This window comes from Acomys russatus, chromosome 27, assembly GCF_903995435.1.
Source record: "Acomys russatus chromosome 27, mAcoRus1.1, whole genome shotgun sequence".
NCBI lineage: Eukaryota > Metazoa > Chordata > Mammalia > Rodentia > Muridae > Acomys > Acomys russatus.
Window position 1 is genome coordinate 57,000,395 of NC_067163.1, and position 19,527 is coordinate 57,019,921.

Here is a 19,527-nt window from a genome sequence, read left to right on the forward strand (position 1 = left end):
GGAAAGTTCCCCGGAAGTGAGCCCACCACGTCCCTGCACCATCTGCTTTCGCGGCCCCCTCTCCAGATGCTCCCGCGGCAACTCCCACACGGACGCCCCGCTACTGGCTGTTATTTCTTTTTCTTGGGGCCTCTCTCTGCAGCTCAGACTGGAACTCGCCATCCTCCTGCCTCAGACTCCAAGGGTTGGAATTACAGGCGGTCGCCGCCTTGGCCCTCTGGGACTGCTATTTTTGCTGTTGTGGACAGTTTCTTGCAGCCCAAGCTGGCCTGGATCTCCTCACCCTCCTGCCTCTCCTTCCTGAATGCTAGATTGGCTTGTACTACATACACTTGGTTTATGTGGTGCTGGGGATGGAGGCCAAGGGCGACAAGTGTGCTAAGTAAGCACTCTACCCACTGAGCCACAAGCACTCTACCCACTGAGCCACAAGCACTCTGCCAACTGAGCCACAAGCATTCTGCCAACTGAGCCACAAGCACTCTACCCCTGAGCTACAAGCCCCGCCCCAACTGTGATTTAAAAGTTGTTTAGGGGCTCCTTGCGGCTTGGAGTGCTGTGGCCCAGGACTCAGCCCCAGCCTACAGATGACCCAGTTCGGAGGAACTGGGCCTGATCAGGGATCGCTCTGGAGGGCTCCAACCCTACCTAACGCAGGTGCCCAGGGTCAGCCGCCGTACAGGGCTGGCTGAGCACCCATTTTATGACTGGAGAGACTGGTCTGCTCCAACAGCGGCGGCCACTGCGAGGCGGGCAGAAAGGCCAGGGACCCCAGAGCTGCCTGTGAGATGAGGATTTGGCTTTTGTGGGGACCGATCTCACTCTGCAGCCCCAGCAGGACTCAGAATTCGAGGTACTCCTCCTACCTTAGTTTCCCAAGCCCTGCGACACTAGGCACGCACCGTTACCAGGACAAAGCCCCAACTCGAGGGCTTGGGGAGAAGGGGGCGAAATAGTCGGGCCGGGAACATTGCCTCCAAATGGACCATTCTGTGGCATGGGAGAACACTGCCTGCATTCCAGCTACCCCGGAGACTGAGGTGGGCCAGCCTGGTCTATACAATGGCCACCACTCAGCGCACAGAGCCTGGGACCCCATGCCCAGTGCCATCAGCCAGGCCTGGTGGTGCTCAGGAGAAGACAAAATGATTAGGAGTTCAAGGCCAGCCTCAACTACCAGAGATGCTGTCTCCAGCACTCAAGAAGGAAGCCTTCGACCGCGGGCATCAGCCTCCAAGCACTCTGATTGGCTGTCATGGGAAGCCTGGCGTCTGATTGGCTGAGGCGTTGAAGGAAGGCTGAGATGGCTCAGAAGGCTTAGCGGAAAGGGGGCCTGAGCTTCCAGGCACAGTTAATGACATCCTACTGTAGCCTTTAATCCAGTGTCCTCTAAACCCTCTCGTCCCCGCTTAGTAGGTCCTCCCCTGTCCTGGCACCTGCTACGACTCCTCGGTGCCTTGAAACCAAAGTTTAGCGTTTTTCTTTGTTTCTTTTATTCTTTTTCCTTTTTCGAGACAGGGTTTCTCTGGGTAGCCCTGGCTGTCCTGGACTCGCTCTGTAGACCTGGCGTGTCCGGCGTGTGTGTGTGTGTGTGTGTGTCTTTCAAAAAGATTTATTTATTATTATGTATACAAGTGCTTTACTGATTGCACACCGGCATGCCAGAAGAGGGCATCAGACCGTATTATAGATGGTTGTGAAGCCACCATGTGGTTGCTGGGAATTGAACTCGGGACCTCTGCAAGAGCAGCAACCGCTCTTAACCGCTGAGCCATCTCTCCAGCCCCGCTCGCTTTCTTTCTTTTTCTTCTCTTTTCCACTTACTTGTGTGTGTAGTTACTAAACATGTGTGCCCGTGTGTCTCAGCGCATACGTGGACCTCAGAGGACAAAAATGGAAATCAGCCTTTTCCCTCTATATCAATTCTGGAGATTGAACTCAGGTCGTCAGACTTGGTCGCAAACGCCTTTACTCTTAGAGATTTTTCACCCCCCCCCATACTTCATTCCGCCCCCCCCCCCGCCAAATTTAGATTCTTCAAAAGTTCACCCCATCATTCGCACCCAGGTCTAACTGAGAAACTTTTTTTTTCTTGTCTTTGTTTTCTTTTTGTTTTTTTCCGGGATGGTTTTGCTGTTTGGCATTTTCAAGGCTAGTCTCACGAAGCCGAGGCTGACCTCGAACGCGAATGCTAGGACTGGTCTGCCTCAGTCACCACACCTGGCTGAGACTCTGGTCCTCCCTGCACACCCGTCCACTCCCTGCACCCAACTCACAGCGGCCTGATCCTGAGGACCGCTATATGTCTCCGGACCTCAGTTTCCCCGTGTGTAACGTGGGGCCTGTCATCTGGAAATATTTACCCCCAAGTGGAACAGGTCCCGCTTGTTGACGTCAGCCGCGCCCCCGTTCGTTCACCCGGAGGCGGCGTCTCTATTTTAAGAGGCCGAGGGCGGGCTCGCATCTAACTGGGGCCCGGGCGACACCCGCCGCGCGCCAGCCCCGCCCCCACTCCCGCCTTCCCACCCGGTCCCCCCCCCCCCCGCGCTCCCCGGCTCCCTCGGGGGAGGGGAGACCCGCCCCACTGCCTCCCCTCTAAGCAGTTTTACTTAATCTTCACTTCCCCAAACTCCGCTGCCCTGGGCCGGCCTCCCGCGGCCCGGGACACCCTGCGCGGTCAGCGCTGCCTGAACTCGCCTCCAGGGCAGCTGAGGGTTCGTACACAGCAGGCGCCCCAATAGATGCAGGGCAGTCGGCGGCTGTGCGGTTCCCTCCCGCAAACCTGCTGGCCGCTTAGGTGTGAGGTCACAGCCCCAGGAGGAACCAGGCAAACCTCTGAGTGTTGCCGACCTTACAGATCGGGGAAACTGAGACCCAGAGAGGCCAGAGGCATCGCCTCCCGAGACTCATAACCAAGAGTGCCCTGGACCTGCGTTTTGGTCATCCCACACCCACGTTCTCGCTTCCTGGAGGAGCAAACCTGCTACATCGGGAAACTGAGGCTGGGAGAAGCCACCACACTCACACACCCTGCAGGTCCTTCGCTGTCACATAGCTCTGTGACCCTACAGAGATGGAATCCCAGCCGGGCAGCCTCGGGCTGGTGGCTTTCCCAGGCAGGAGACTCAGTTTTCCTCATCTGTGGAAAGGACCGGAGGCAGGAGACTGACCGCTAGCGGCGACCCTGGCTGGGCTCTGTCCACCTCAGCGGCTGAGTATAGTAGAGCTCGGGGCCGGGGTGGTGCCGGGGACCCTCCAGTCCCTTCTCCCCAAGCCAGGGGCCCAGCCTCAGTTTCCCCATTCTAACGGAGACCCTCCCTCCCACCTTTCCTATCCTGCGCAAAGCGCTCTGGGCGGCAGATGTGAAAAGCGCGCAATCTGACGCTCCCCGGCCTTCCTCACTCCCTGCCTCAATTTCCCCGCCCAGAGGGCTCTGTCCGCGCTCCCGCCCGCGCCCGGCCTCACCTGGAGCCCGCGGCGCCGCAGGAGGCTCGGCTCGTCCATCGCTGAGTGTCCCCCGCGGCCGGCCCCGCCCCCGGCCCCAGTCCGCGGCCCCGCCCCCGAACGCCATTGGTCCTCTCGGTCAGCTGACGCCAGGATGGCCCCGCCCCTCTGGCCCTAGCGTTTCGCAATTCTGGGAGCCAAGGCGCCGAGAGGTTCAGCACAGGCTGAGGTCACACAGCAGGACGTCGGGCTCCCCTTGACTCAAAATCGAAGCGATTCCCCAAGACTCCATCTTTAAGAAAAAGTTGGGGTTTTAAAAACCTATTTACTGTTTTTTAAAGAATTATTTTGGACAGCGTCTCATGTAGCCCAGGCTGGCCTCCGATTCCATTTGTAGCGGCAGATGGCTTTGAACTTCTGATCCTCCTGCCCCAGCCTCCCAAGTGCTGAGCTGACAGGTGTCGCCACGGGCCGAATTTACCTGGTGCTGGGCTCGAACCCAGGACTCCGCGCATGCCAGGCCTGAGTGCTGGCAGATTTCCACCGTGTTTCCTGAATCGCTGGCATGGAACTCCGCACTTGACACTCACTATGTCGCCCCCTGCCGCGGAGACCCCTCCCCAAGCCAGTATCCGGATTTTTAAAAACCGAGCTAGAAGTTCCCCATTCAGCGCTCGGAGGAGGCAGCAGCAGGATCTTCTTAGATTATCCTTGGCTACATAGAGAGTTGCAGGCAAGCCTGGGCTACATGAGACGTTGTCTCAAAACAAATAAGGCTTTTCAGTACATTCATCAGCTCCACCAGACCAACCATATCTCCACAAGAAGCCCGCAGTGGCACCAGTAGGCTCTCCCACCCCTCTGATCCACCCCCTGGCAGCCCCAACATGCTGCATGGGCGGGGCCTCTGGGTCGGCTCTCTGCCACTCAGTTTTATCCTTATCTTTTCTTTTGTTTTGTTGTTGTTTGTTTTGTTTTGTTTTTCAGACAAAGTCTCTCTTTGTAGCCTTGGCTGTCATGGACTCACTTTGTAGACCAGGCTGGCCTCGAACTCACAGTGATCCGCCTGCCTCTGCCTCCCGAGTGCTGGGATTAAAGGCGTGCGCCACCACACCTGGCCAGTTTCACGCTTTTCAAACTCCACCCACTATGTGGTGCTGTCGGGTCTGCGAAACTTTCTTTTTATGGCTGAGTAGTATTCCAGCGCTGTGGCCGCCCTGGCATATGCACAGACGGTTTTGTAGCTGTCTTGGGGTAGCTGCGTGGAATGTTCCGGAACAAGGGATGCCTTTTCCGGCATATGTTTCCCTCCCCTTGGAGGTGCGCCTCCGAGGGGTCTTCCCGGGCCGCTTGGCAGCTTTGTGTTTTCCAGAGCGAGGAAGGCACCAGTTGGTTTCCCCAAGCGCCAAACGAATCTCAACACAGTGACTGAGTCCGCGCGACACGCAGCCTGGAGTCTGGCTGGACACGCATGTGCGAGCTCTACTCAAACCACGAGCCGCGTGTGAGCGCGGGCTGGGGCCCCACAGCTCCGAGGACCACGGCTCAGGTCTTCCCATGAGCAATTCTCCTGCTGTGTGGTGAGGCAGCAGCAGCAGGTGTTCAAGGCTGGCTTGAGGTACGTGAGACCTGTCTCAGCAACCTAAAAATAAAGACAGAAATGCCTTAGAACACTGTACCCAAGCGACTTTCTGAACGTTCGGATCGGGGCTGGAGAGACGGCTCAGTGGTTAAGAGCCCTGTCTGCTCTTCCAAAGGACCCGGGTTCAGTTCCCAGCAACCACATAGCAGCTCACAACTGTCTGTAATTCCAGTTCCAGGGGATCTGACACCCTCACACCAATGCACATAAAATAAAATGAAATGAATTATTAAATAAATAAACAAAACCTTAAAAATTGTTCTTATTGATAAAATGGGCCTTGTGGTTGTTCCTTGCAAACTCCTATTCATCCTTCAACACCCTCTTCGAATGTTCCTTCCAGGCTTCGGGGTCTCTTGAGCACAGGAAGAGAAGGCCACTCCCTTTCCTGGACCAGAGGCCACAGAAGCTGAGGCCATGAGAACGTTCAGTAGTTTCTTCTGATATGGTTTCCGGGGCCCTTGTGACCTGGTCCTTCCTGCTCCCCGTCCTTGTGTGTGTAACGTTTCTGAAAGTGGGGCATCCTGGGCACTTAGCTGCACTGAGCCTCCACATGGGCGGCTGGGAGGAGCAGCAGGGGACGACCCAGCACCTGGTGTGCCTGGGCTCACCTCACACACCCTCCATGGCTCCTAGTTCCTCCCCCCCCCCAACCCTGGCACTTAAAGAGGAGTGACAAGGGCAGGCACCATGGGCGTGCCACCGCCAGGCACTGGTCATAGGTGCCTGGCTGCTGTCACCCAGCCCCGCCCTCCTTCATATGCAGTTTGTCGGGACAAACTGAGGCAGATATATGTGTTTGTGTGAAGGCAACGTTGGCAGGGATGGGCATGGCTCCAAAACAACCAAGTTTGGCCTCAGTGGGGCCACTTGAATCCATCTCTTTGCCTCTTGCTGGAGCCTCTGACCTCAGTTTCCCCATCAATTACGTAGAGCGAGCTGTACATCCTTTCTGAGAACAAGGGCTGTCTTACATCCATCAGAGGGGTGAAGCTCAGGATACAGTCTCTCACGACCTTCCCTCCCTCCCTGGCCAGCCTAGAGCTCATGGCAATCCTCCTGCCTCAGCCACCCAGGAAGGTACCTGGCCTTCCCTTGTTTCTGTTCCATTTCCCTGATGCTGTCCCTCCCCCACTTCCCTGCACTCTCCTCTCCCCCTCCCCCTCCTTTTCCTCCTGCCAGCACCACGGAGTCAGTCTGTGTGGGTCACGGGTCGGAGTGTGCCAGGGCAGAGACACAGCCTCATTGTCTCAGAGCTACTGACCTCACAGCCTCGAGACACTTGACCCTGGGCCAGGCCTGGACAGCTAGCTGTCCTGGGGACATGGCTCCAGCTGCAAGGAGCCCCTCCCAAAGCATCATGAGCTCATTCACATGGGCCTCAGTTTCCCCTTATGCCCAGCCCAAATCCTTTGTCTTCATTGTGTGAGCCCTGGAACTCAGAAGACATTTCATTTGAGACAGGGTCTCTCTGTGTAGCCCTGGCTGTCCTGGACTCACTCTGTAGACCAGGCTGGCCTCGAACTCATAGAAATCTACCTGCCTCTGCTTCCTGAGCGCTAGGAACCACAACTCACTCTGAAGACATCTCTGGAGAAAAGTCATACCACTTAAAATTCTTTTTTATTCCTTTCTTTCTCTCTCTCTCTCTCTCTCTCTCTCTCTCTCTTTTTTTTTTTTTTTTTTTTTTTTTTGGTTTTTCGAGACAGGGTTTCTCTGTGTAGCCTTGGCCATCTTGAACTCACTTTGTAGACCAGGCTGGCCTCGAACTCACAGCGATCCGCCTGCCTCTGCCTCCCAAGTGCTGGGATTAAAGGCGTGCGCCACCACGCCCAGCTCCTTTCTTTCTCTTTTTCTATTGAGAGTCTATATAGTACAGGCTACCCTCACATGCATGGCCATCCCCCTGTCTCAACCTCATAGATACTGGAAAAAGTACTTTAAAATGCAACCTACAGGCTGGGGTTCAGTTTCTAGAGTCCTTGCTTACACAGGAAGCCCTGGGATCCATCCTCAGCACCCTATAAATCAAGTGTGGGGGTACACACCTGTCACCAACACTGTGGAGCTCTCTGCAGGAGGATCAGGTGAAGGCCACCCTGAGCCATATGAGACCCTGTCTTTAAAAAGAAAAGAAAAGAAAAGAAAAAAAGAACCTCCCAAAAGCTTCCCAGGCTCTCTTAGCCCAAGATGGGTTTGTGGTGCGGCGGCGGCCACCTCAGATCTGACTTCCTGGGTTTCGCTTTCCCTTTGACTGGTCCTGGGCGGCTATGAGTTTTTCTTTCTTTTCTCCCTTCTTCTCATTTTCTTTCTCTTCTCAGCATCCGGGGTGGGCACAGGGCTGCTGGGCCCCTTCAGCTGTGTAGCAGAAGTTCCGGGGGCCTCAAGGCTCCTCGTGGACCTGATGGGGCTGCCAGGGGCCAGCAAGCACATCTTCATCCTCATCTTCCTCCTGCTTTGCCCTCTGGGCGGTGAGTCGCCATCTGTCCCCACACCACATCTCCTGGGTAGGAAGGGTCCTCAGTGGGCTGCGGGCTCCAGGTCTGGGGTGATCTCTGGGGCTCTCTTGCTGTGGCTGCAGGGACCTCACTTCATTCCCGGTTTGATTTTTCTCCTCTGCTCATCTTAAACACGCAAAGCTCAAGGGAGGGCAGGCGCATGTAAGAGCTCCTGCTCTGCATGCAGCTGCCAGCGGACACTCATACACGCGATCTGCACTTTCAGGGCAGGCTGGGAAGGGCCGGGCCCCTGTGCATTCACCTCCATCACGGCTGCTGTGTGACTCTGGGCAAATTCTATGCCTCTCTGTGCCTCTATATTTGTCTGTAAGCCAGGGATCTGCAGCTTGTTGGCTCCTCATTTCAGTTTGATAGAGGGACTATAGCCAGGAAAGGTGATCAGGGATGCTGCTGCAACCGGGTTGAGAGAGCGCTGGCTGGCGGCCGCAGACGGGAGGCATGGCCTGCAGGGTTGGGGTCACCAGAGAGGACAACAAGGAACCCAAAAGGCCAATTCTCCCCTCCCCCCTCCCCCGAGAATCCTGATATGCTCCCAGTTAGGGTAACTCCTTGCCTGGGTGTTCTACACTCTCAGGCAGGGCAATTCTGGGGAGACTCTGGTGCCCGGGGCGCAGCTACCATGGGATCTGCCCTGGGGCCATCACCATCTCCTGGGGGACAGCTTTAGCTAGATGCCAGTAGCCACGTACTCCTGGGCTCTTTCTTTCCCCAGCCCTCCCTCCAGCAGCTTGGCACTTTACGGCAGCTGGACTCTGCTTCCATACCTGTCCCACTGCCATGACCCTCTGTAGTCACAGCCGGACCCACTGGGCCACCTGGGCGGAGTTTAGAATCTGGGCTAGGGAGAGGGATGAAGGCAAGAGAGGAGGCACAGATGGATGAGCTGACAAAGGCATGGGTTGGTTGGTGGTGGGTACCTGGGTGGGTGTGTGGGGGGTGGGTAGATGTTGGTGTGAGGAGGCTGGATGATAGGATGGGAGGGTGGATGTTGGGGGTGGGGTGGGGGAGGGGTGTGAGGGGTGTTAGAGTGGGTGATGGGTGGGTGGTAGGGTAGGGTGGTGGGTGGTGGGTAATGGGTGGGTGGGTGGGTGGGTGAGTGGTGAGGTGGCACAGGCAGATGTGCTGATGGCAAACAGACACAGACAGAAAAGAGGGTGGGCAGGCTGACACTCACTTCTGTGCCCCCCCAGGCTCACATGCCTGCTGTGCTGTGACACTACTGTCATTTTCCCTTGTCTTTCAGCCTCCTGCAGACATGGCAGCTGCTGCTTTGAGAAGCCACCATACCCAGATGGAGTCTCAGGTCGGCCACTGCCCCTTCCACCTGAGAGCCACACCAGGCTCTGCCTCCTCTGTCCTCAGTGTGCTTCCCTGCCCTTCGGGACCTCAGGAGCACTTGTCCCCTCGGCTTCTCCTCCTTTGCAGCCTGGTCTCAGGGGTTAAGCAACAGTTATCCAGAGGGGCCAGTGTTTGGGACAGTCACTGACTACTGCTTTACACTTGTCCCTAAGGGAAACATTTATATTTGTTAACAAACTTCACAATAGGAACTCCAAGAAACAGTCTCCCAAAACAACTGTTTGAAAAAATCACAAGAGTTCAATTATAAAACCACTCATCACGTTATCCCAGGCCTTGGACGGCTGAGGTGAAGGGATGAGGAGCTCATTGTCATCCTTGGCCAACAAGGTTAAGGTCAGCCTGGGCTACAGGAGACTCAAAACAAAACTCTGCAGGGAGCTGGGGAGCAGATAGGGTTTCCAGTGTTGAAAACCAAATCTGCCTTGCGAGAAGGGCGTGGCCCCTATACAGGCCATCTGTGCAGAGGCCCTGACTTGCCCTGTACCCGGGAGGTCTAGAAAGGCTGCTGGCAGGAGGAGGAGGGCAGGGCAAGGGGACACAGGGAGACCTTCTGCCATGGAGCCCCGCATCTCCGACCTTCACCGTCTCCAGCAGGCTCCTCCCTGGGACCCAGGAATCTGAGCTGCTACAGGGTTTCCGGGCCAGAGTACGAGTGCTCCTGGGAGTATGATGGCTCTGAGGACAATGTCACTCATTTCCTGAGGTGCTGGTGAGGACCCGTTTCCACAACCTCACTTGTCCCCCAAATTCCCACAGCCAAGATCTGTGTACGAGCTCTCAGAACGTCAAGTAGGACGGTGAGAGTGACATCATGCCACTACAAGGGGTGGGCAGAGAACAGGCTCTCTGTTGTGCTGTTTTGTTTTTGTTTGGTCTTTTCGGACAGGGTCCCACTCTGCAGGCCTGGCTGTCCTGGACTCGCTTTGTAGACCAGGCTGGCTTCGAACTCACAGCGATCCACCTGCCTCTGTCTCCCGAGTGCTGGGATTAAAGGCGGGCGCCACCACTAACGGCCAGTGATGCCAGCTCTTTATTTGTTAGAGGCGCTAGCATTGAACAATGCCCCACTCAGTTTCTAGTCTTTACTTCACTCTCAAACTGACCTTTATGATTCCGTCCCCCACCCCCGCCCGCGCCCCTCCGCAAAAGCCTCTCTAACGCTCTTCCCCACTACAGCTTCAAGCCAAGTGGTTGCTGCTACTTCCCCGCGGGGCTGAAAAGGACTGTGAAGTTCTCGGAACAGGCCGGTGTCCCTGTACTGTCCAACGTCACGTTCTGGGTGGAGTCTCGGCTCGGTGACCGCACTCTGAAGTCCCTGGAGATATCCCTGTGCCTGTCCAACTGGAGTGAGTTCTCTGTCCCCTTGTCCCTGTCACCCCAGGCACCCCCAGTCCCCAGCCTGAGAGCATCCGAGGTCCAGGGTGAGCGGCTGGACATCGCTGTGTGGTAGGCAGACGTCACACAGGACCCCCTGTCACTGGGCTCTTAGTTTCTTCTGCCTTCTGCCTCCACAGTCCTGCCAGCCCCTCCCGGGAGCTGTGTCTTCATGACTCAGCGCGTCTTTGACAGAGTTCTGTCCTGAGTGTGTGCGTGAGGATGTGGGTTGTGGGCAGGCTCAGGGACAGATGTGTGCAGGCGACCGAGAGAGTGAGGGGGCTGCCCACAGTTCCACGGAGGCAGGAAATTAACCAGGGCGGAAAAAAGTTCACGTGTCAGCGGGAAACATTCCGGCGAGATGGTTGTTTTGGAGGGACAGATACAGCTGAGAATGAGACTCAGGATTTTCCTTATAGTCTACAATGAGCTTCCCCCAGCCCCTCACTGGGGGTTTCTAGGCAGGGTTCCACCCCTGAGCCACGCCTCCAGCCTCTCACTGGGGGATTCTAGGCAGGGGCTCCACCCCTGAGCCACGCCCCCAGCCCCTCACTGGGGATTCCAGGGAGGGGTTCACCACTGAGCCATCTCTCCAGCTCCTTTAAAATCATTGGACTGGGCTCATTAGACACGAGCCTAGCATACACAGAGCGCTAAGGTTTTATCGCCAGCACCGCATAAATCAGCTGCGGGAGTGCACACCTGTCCTGATCCATTTCTGGAGGCAGAAGAATCAGTAGGCCAAGGACCCTCTCTGAAGAAAAACAAAAACAAAACAAAACAAAAAATGTGTGAGACAAAGCTCCTGTCGGGAACTCTGAGTACAGAATACCTGCCCTAGCTGGGTGTGCAGGGGTCTCTCGCTCTCATCAGGATGGCCCATGGGTGTCGCTGGGCAAACTTCCTGTATATTGTACTCGAGTGACAGGCACGTGTGCCCCTCCCAGTCAAGTTCAATCCTCTGAGAGACATCGTAGTTTCACGACCAGGCGGACAGTTACGCATGGACTGGAATGTTTCTTCTCATGAGGCCGGTGCTGAGGTGCAGTTTAGGCGCCGGATGCCCACAACGAATTGGAAATTGGTGAGTTTGTATTCCAGGTCAAAGGTCACCATAACAGGGCCTGGAGAGATGGCTCAGAGGTTAAGAGCACTGTCTGCTCTTCCAGAGGTCCTGAGTTCAATTCCCAGCCACCACATGGTGGCTCACAACCATATAGAATGAGATTGGGTGCCCTCTGCTGGCGGGCAGGCACATATGCAGGGAGAACACTGTATGCATAATAAATAAATAAATCTTTTTAAAAAGGCCACCATAACAACATCAGTGTCTACTCTCATCAGGGTCTTCATCCCTACTGCTTGCTCCATGGTCCTCTCTCTCTCCCTCCCTCCCTCCCTCCCTCTCCCTCCCCCCCTCCCCGTCTCTATCTCTCTTTGTCTCTCTCACACACACACATACACTCAGACTCTCTCTCTCTCTCTCTCTCTCTCTCTCTCTCTCTCTCTCTCTCTCTCTCTCTCTCTCTCACATACACACACACACACACACACACACACACACACACACACACACACACACACTCACCCCTCCTCAGGCCCCCCATTGGCTCCCCACCACCCTCCCTGGATATCTTGTCAGCATCTTGCGTCTCCGACAAGCCCTGGGCTACTTTTCTCTCCTGGGCCCTGCAGTCCAGCCTCCCAGGCTGTATACTAGGCTATGTGAGAGCTGGCCAGCCAGCCCCACTACATCCCACTCCCACCCTCGCCCCCTTCTCAGACCCCTGCTACCCTCAGATCCACTCTCTCCTTCCCTCCCTCAATTGAGTCCTCCTCAGTCAGTGTAGTCCATGGTCCCTTCCAATTCTTTTGTTTGTTTTTCCCGAGATAGAGTCTCTCTGTGTAGCCTTGGCTGTCCTGGACTCACTTTGTAGACCAGGCTGGCCTCAAACTCACAGTGATCTACCTGCCTCTGCCTCCTGAGTGCTAGGATTCCAGTCATGCACCACCACACCTCACTGGTCCCCGCCCTGCCCCCAATTCTATGACTCTACCCAGGCCTCAGTTTCCCCCTCAAATAAACAGGCAGTGAGTCAGAGGAGCCTGGCCTCGCTGCAGCACCTACCTCACCCCAGGACTTGGGAGATGAAGGAAGGAGGGAGGTCGAGGGGGGGGGGTGTTGAGGAAGGAGGGAGAGAGGCTCTGAAGGGGTAAAGATGGAGACTTGGGGGTGTGCGAAGGAGGCCCACAGCCTTCAGGGCTCAGCCGCACCCTCAAGTCCAGACTCAAAGAGCAACTCAGAAAAATTCAAAGTGCTCATTTCTGAACCACAGAGGGAAAGGCGCTCATACACCAGACTTCTTTCTCTTTTAGGTTGACTGCAAACCTCAGGATCATTCTGGCTTGGGTGTGATTGTGGACTCTCATGGCAGCAGTTCTGGTAAGCATTAATGAAGTGCCTACTGTATGCAGGGCCTGTGGCTCTGCCCTGTTGGTCAGTGTGGGTTTATTCCTCTTCTGCAAGCAGCAGAGTGAGGTGTGGAGGTGCGGTCACGGTCAAGAGTGGGAGCCCAGCCCAGCCCCAAAGAAGCAGAAGTGAGCAAAGAGGGACCCAGGGACAGCGCTGAACAGGTCACCTAGGTCTAGACCAGGCAGCCCTAGCATACTGACACCGTGGTCTACGCTCTGCCTCTGCCCAGAGTCCTACCTCTGCCCTTCAGAGACCATGGCCCAGGAGTTCCAGCTACGGCGGCGGCGGCGGCTCTCCTCAGGGGCCCCTGGAGGTCCCTGGAGTGCTTGGAGCAAAGCTGTGTGTGTCCCACCTGGTGAGAGGGGCCTGGGTTATGAATTCTAGGAAAGTCATCTGTAGTGGTGTGTGCCAGTCATCCAAACCTGGGGAACCTGGGCCAAGGGGATGGCCTTTTTGAGGTCAGCCTTGGCTCCATAGCCAGACTCTGTTGGAAGAGAGTAAAAGACATGGCAGCAAATTTTAGACATCAGGCTTGGAGGTTAGACCTCAGGCTGTGGGGTTAGACATCAGGCTGTGGGGTTAGACCTCAGGCTGAGGGATTAGACCTCAGGCTGTGGGGTTAGACCTCAGGCTGTGGGGTTAGACCCCAGGCTGTGGGGGTAGACTTCAGGCTGTGGGGTTAGACCTCAAGCTGAGGGGTTACACATCAGGCTGTGGGGTTAGACATCAGGCTGAGGGATTAGACCTCAGGCTGAGGGGTTAGACATCAGGCTGTGGGGTTAGACCTCAGGCTGAGGGGTTAGACATCAGGCTGTGGGGTTAGACATCAGGCTGTGGGGTTAGACCTCAGGCTGTGGGGTTAGACCTCAGGCTGTGGGGTTAGACCTCAGGCTGAGGGGTTAGACCTCAGGCTGAGGGATTAGACCTCAGGTCATGGGGTTAGACCTCAGGCTGTGGGGTTATACCTCAGGCTGTGGGGTTAGACCTCAAGCTGAGGGGTTAGACCTCAGGCTGAGGGATTAGACCTCAGGTCATGGGGTTAGACATCAGGCTGTGGGGTTAGACATCAGGCTGCGGGGTTAGACCCCAGGCTGTGGGGTTAGACCTCAGGCTGAGGGGTTACACATCAGGCTGTGGGGTTAGACCTCAGGCTGAGGGGTTAGACATCAGGCTGCGGGGTTAGACCCCAGGCTGTGGGGTTATACCTCAGGCTGAGGGGTTAGACATCAGGCTGAGGGGTTAGACCTCAGGCTGAGGGATTAAACCTCAGGCTGTGGGGTTAGACATCAGGCTGTGGGGTTAGACCTCAGGCTGTGGGGTTAGACATCAGCCTGTGGTGTTAGACCTCAAACTGAGGGGTTAGACATCAGGCTGTGGGGTTAGACCTCAGGCTGAGGGGTTAGACCTCAGGCTGCAGGGTTAGATCTCAGGCTGTGGGGTTAGACATCAGGCTGCATCACGGTGCATGGAAAGCACTTGTCTTCAGGAGGACCGGGGAGGTGGGCATGGCTCCAGTCAGCTCTTCTCTAGTTTTTTACGCAGAGGGCTTCTGGGCCGAGGGACTTGTCTTGGCCACTCAGTCCTTCTGGCTGTCCTTTCAGAGCCCCTCCCCCAGCCGGAGGTCAAGTTCGAGGTGGAACTGGGCCAAGACGGAAGGCGGCAGCTGACCACGCAGGGGCAGGTGACTGGGCTAGCCTGGGCTGTGGGAGCCATGGCTTGCGTGAGCAGGGGAGGGTAGCCTCCCTGGTGCGTGTCCTGGGCCACACGCCTGTCTCCTACTCTGCAGTGGCTGCAGCAGGCAGTCCCCAAGGGCTGCCTGAAGATCAAGTCAGAGGCTTGGGTGTCCTACGTGGTGCACGTTCGCATGCTGTCCTGCATGTGCCAGGCTCGGGCCTCGTGGAAGGTGCCCCTGGGCAAGACGCTGAACCTCTCCGAGGCTGCCTACAAGTTGGTCGTGGTCGCCAAGACTCGCTTCGGGCGCAGCTCCTATCATACGTGGCGACTTCCTGCTCAGGAGATTGCAGGTGCTAGGGTCGCCCCGGGGAGAGCAGGAGGGGGGCGGGGTCAGCCCTGCGCCAAGCATGCGTGAGGGAGGGGCACTCCTCCCTCACCGGAGAATGAGAATGAGGTTGCACAGAGCACGCGGTGACCACCCAGCACTCGGGAGGCAGAGGCACGGGGATCTCTTAGTTCAAAGCCAGCCTGGTCTACAGAGCGAGTTCCAGGACAGCTAAGGCCACACAGAGAAACCTTATCTCGAAAATGCAAAAACAACGACAACAGGCCAGAGTCCCACTTCGTAGCCAGGTGGTGCCTGTCAAGTGTTCAGCCTGGCATACAGTTGGTGCTCAGTACATGCTAGTTCATCTCCTCAGACTCGGAGGCCGAGTCTGCGTCTGTAATTAGCAATGACACGCGGGGTGACCCCTTGTCCCCTTGTGACGCTCCTTCCAGAGACAAGAACCCTGAATGTCAGCGTAGAAGGCAACGTGACGTCTGTTCACTGGGCAGCCCGGGCCCCGGGCACCACCTACTGCGTCGAGCGGCAGACGCGGGGCGCTGACAGGAACCTCACGCACTGTACCCTAATCGCGCCAGAAGATGGGGACTCAGGCGAGACGGGTGCGCTACCCTCAGCCGCCAGGGTCTCCGCAGGTTTCTGAGTCGCTCCCTGGGCAGGTCACACGCTGCGGATAAATAGTCTCACATAGGGCGGTGAATTAGACATTTCGCCAGGGAAGGTGGCGGTTCACAGTTGCTAGTGGCAAATTAATGAGGTCTGAGAAAGACGGGGAGCGTATGGTCCCGGCGGTGTCTTGTTGTAAGACTTCCTGCTCTGAGTTTGGGCTGCAGTTCAGAGGGACACAGGTTTGGGGTTCTCAGAGAGCCCCAGCCGAGGCTGCAAAGCTGAACCCCTGCCCATGCTGTAAAGATTGGAGTAGTGGCATGAGGGAATCCAGGGGAAGGGGCATAAGGGCTTTGAAGCAGGAGCAGGAGTTTCCTAGGCGGTCCCAGAAGGCAGCACAGCCAGCGCAAAGACTGAAGGGGACAGTTCGTCAGTGGCTGCGCTGGTCCTTCCAGTGATGCACAGCTGGAGCCCCGAGTCCGCCCGGGAGCAGGAGGAGTGTCACCGCGTCACTATCTTCGCCTCCAAGAACCCCCAGAACGCAGAGCAGTGGTCCACGGTCCTGCGGGGTTACTACTTTGGGGGTAACGGTGAGTAGCTTAGTGACCTTGGAGTGGCAGGGCCTGGCTGTAGAATGGTGGGCGGAGCCAGGGCTGTGGGCGGAGCCAAGAATGTGCCGTGATGTACGATGTCGCTACCGGTGGAGCTGTCAGTGGTTGTGACCAAAGCTATAAGTAGTCGCATTTGCTGGTGGAGTCAGGGTGGTGGGCGGAGCCAGGGTGATGGATGCTGCCGGGGAGGTGGTCATTGTAGTAGGCGGAGCAAGATGGTGGCTGTGGTCATGGTGGGCGTGGTATTGGTAAAGAGGGCGTGGCGAATATGTGGAGCCGGGAGGAGGTCATTGCAGTAAGGCGCGGCGCTGGGTGTGGCCCTGGTGGGCGGAGCCAGGTTGGTGGGTGTGGTGGGCGTGGCGTTGTCCGCATGGGGCGTTGTGGTGGGTGAGGCAGAGGTGGGGGGGCCTTTCTTCAGCAGGCCCTCAGCTCACAGGGGATTTGCACAGCCTCAGTGACCGGGATCCCGCGCCACGTGTCGGTGAGGAACCACAGCGGGGACTCCGTGTCTGTGGAGTGGACGCCGTCGAAGCTGAGCGCCTGCCCGGGAGTTCTCACGCGATACGTCGTGCGCTGCGAGACTGAAGATGGCACAGGGGTGTCAGGTGCGGCCGGGGGCGAGAGGTGGTGCGCGGTGCGAGCCCCGTGGCGACAGAATAGTGACCATGGCAGCTTAGGGAAGAAACCGGTTATCTGGGCTAAGGGTTCCTCTCGGTGCTCACAGGCCTCGCCTCAGAGACCTCCCATGACACCCCAATCATTCTCAAAGCCAACTGAGGCCAAGTATTTACACATATGAACCCATGGGGACTACTCGCATTCAAAGCACCACATTCTTTTTTACACGTTTTAGGTACTTGTTTATTGTGTATAACGTGGAGTCCACAGAGTGTGCGTGGAGGAGGGCGTGATGGTCGAACTCTCTGCACGTTGCACAGTGAAGGCTTCGGGGAGGACTCACCCAGCCTGCCAGGCCTTTTGTTTGTTTTGTTTTCCGAGACAGTGTCTCTCTCTGCAGCCCTGGCTGTCCTGGACTCGCTTTGTAGACCAGGCTGGCCTCCAACTTATAGCAATCTTTCTGCCTCAGCCTTCCCAGGACCTCACTGAGCCACGATCCCGGCTTCCTTCACTATTTTTGTTACCTTTAAAACCTTCAGTTACCTGCTGATGACGCCATGTGTCTGTGATAAGGATGCTGCTGTGACCTGTAGTCACAGACAGTCATGAGTCCCCATGAGGGTGCTGGGAACCGAACCAGGGTCCTCTGGAAGAGCAGCCTGTGCCCTTAACCCCTGAAACCCCTCATTGCGAGTGTCAGGCTCTGAGTGTCAGGCTCGTTCCGGGAGCCAGGGATCCCTAACCCACGCTGCCTTCCCCCAGCAGAGTGGCTCGTGCCACCCACAAAGACCCAAGTGACACTTCAGGGACTGCGCAGTGGCGTGATGTACAAGGTGCAAGTGCGAGCCGACACTGCTCGACTCCCAGGCGCCTGGAGCCGCCCACAGAGCTTCAGCTTTGGTGAGTGGGGAACACCTGATTACCCAGCATGCACTTGGCAGCTCTTCCCCTAATGACCCCCACAGCCCAGCACTGGCCAACATTTCCTCTGTGGCTTTCCATAGGCCCCTGGAAAAACTATGAGTCAGAATTCCTCTTAGGTGGCCTACCTCATGTGCTTCCCTCCACCTGTCAAACTCATATTTGTCCTTCAAAACCCAGCTGTAAAGTTCCCTCCTCCAGGAAGCTCTTCCTACCTGCCTCTGAAGCTCAGTGAAGGAGTAACCGCCCCCTTCCCCCTTTGGCTCCTTGAGTATGTAGGTCCAGCTGTGTCTTCCCCCGGCAGAGAAGGAAGGAACGGGGCGCGCATCCCTCAATCCTAGTTGTCCCTCCCCTAGGGGTGCAGATTTCCCGTTTATCCATCGTTTTCGCATCTCTGGGGAGCTTCGCCAGCGTCCTCCTCATGGGCGGCCTCGGATACATCGGCTTAAACAGGTAAGGCTCGCCTTACCCCTCCCGACCTGTCCGCCGCGGCAGTATGGAGAACACTCGCGAGCCCAGAGCATGGACCCGTGCTGGTCCCGACTAGGAAACCCGGGCACAGAGGCCCGGAACCGGGCTGCACTGTGGGCAGAGACGGGGCTGAGCCGAGTGTGCAGGAGTCTCCTCCGGTCCACATCACAGCGGGGACAAGGAGGACAGGGAAACACTCTCTAACCTGCGGTCTTTTGTTCCCCAGGGTCGCCTGGTATCTGTGCCCACCTCTGCCTACACCCTGTGCCAGCACGGCTGTGGAGTTCCCTGGCAGCCAGGGCAAGCAGGTACCTTCCTTCTTGGTTTCCGATGGTTGTTTCTTTGGTACCTACTGCGGGCAGAGGTTGTGCTGCCCCACAGCTTCCCCAAGCTCTAGGGCGACCGGGAAGCCAGGTGGGCCTGAGAATCTGTGTGATAGTCATCTCAGAAGCAGAAATTAAGGCGGCTTCAACGGACGGGGAACTTGAAAGCCAAACAGGCTGCAGGCTGCGGACTTCAGGCATGGCTGCACCCAGGCACTACAGCTCTCCTGGGGCCTCAGCTTGGGCCGCTCCAGTGGACTCGGAACAGGCTCTTCCCCTGGGAACTGGGCGCGCTTGCCCTGAGCCAGCGCTGAGGGGGTGCCCCACCCCGACCCCTGCCAATGGGTGGGCAACACTGTATCCTGGCCCCGCCCACCCGCCTTGGTCCCACCCAATGCCAGGGCTCTACCTACTGTTCTGGCTCCGCCCCTGTCACGGATGGACCCAATTGCGTGGCCCCGCCCACCGTCCTGGCCCCGCCCACGTCCTGCCCCTTCACTTAGTCCTGGCCCTGCCCACAATCCTACTCCACTCATCCTGCCGTTCCTCGCATCCAACACACCCTCACCGCCCCATCCCCACTCCAGTACCCTTAACTCAGCCCTGGCCCCGCCCGCGAACCGAGGCGCCACGCACTCAGCCCTGACTGACTCCGCCCACACCTGGCTCCATCGCTCCTTTCTAGGCTTGGCAGTGGCTCAACCCTGAGGACTTCCCAGAGACCTTGTGCCCTCGAGAGACGCTGGTGGTGGAGACGCCCCCGGACGGAGAGGACGAGACAGAGTCCCCCCAGGCCGCCTCTAATCCCAGCCTGGACACAACGGGGCCCTTGGAGACCCGGCGCCTGAGCTGGGAGGACTGTCCCGGTGGCGGCCTGGCCCAGGTGACACTCCCGCTGCTCCTGGGAGACGTGGCTCAGGGAGCCCCCGATCTTTGGTGGCTCCAGAAGACCGAGGAGCCGGGACTGCCTACCTATCCTTTGGGACAAGAGGACTGACTGTCGCATCTCCAGCCTCCCCCTAAACCGCAGCAGCTGACTCCCGAGGCCCAGAGAGCCTGAAGTGACCTCGCCTGAGGTCACACTACATTTACAGGACGCAAACAGAGGCCTCCCTCACCCGCGCCACTGTAGCACCCCTACTT

The 19,527-nt window shown here is 57.3% G+C and overlaps 1 protein-coding gene and 1 long non-coding RNA gene across 2 annotated transcripts; one reads left to right on the forward strand and one right to left on the reverse strand.

Moving 5' to 3' along the window:
* Positions 1 to 4,035: 4,035 nt before the first annotated feature.
* Il12rb1 (interleukin 12 receptor subunit beta 1) lies at positions 4,036 to 19,415 on the forward strand. Its single transcript, XM_051169827.1, has 17 exons — positions 4,036 to 4,072; positions 7,408 to 7,557; positions 8,849 to 8,908; positions 9,562 to 9,676; positions 10,144 to 10,337; positions 11,310 to 11,425; positions 12,718 to 12,784; positions 13,044 to 13,169; positions 14,416 to 14,495; positions 14,601 to 14,838; positions 15,269 to 15,436; positions 15,896 to 16,030; positions 16,501 to 16,656; positions 17,435 to 17,569; positions 17,947 to 18,043; positions 18,288 to 18,369; positions 19,070 to 19,415. The coding sequence occupies exons 1-17, from the start codon at positions 4,036 to 4,038 to the stop codon at positions 19,379 to 19,381; spliced, it is 2,268 nt and encodes a 755-aa protein (XP_051025784.1). The 3' UTR covers positions 19,382 to 19,415.
* LOC127209937 (uncharacterized) lies at positions 13,566 to 13,991 on the reverse strand. Its single transcript, XR_007833254.1, has 3 exons — positions 13,940 to 13,991; positions 13,760 to 13,799; positions 13,566 to 13,719 (listed from the first exon to the last, which is right to left on the reverse strand). It is a non-coding gene; the product is annotated as an uncharacterized LOC127209937 (long non-coding RNA).
* Positions 19,416 to 19,527: the final 112 nt, after the last annotated feature.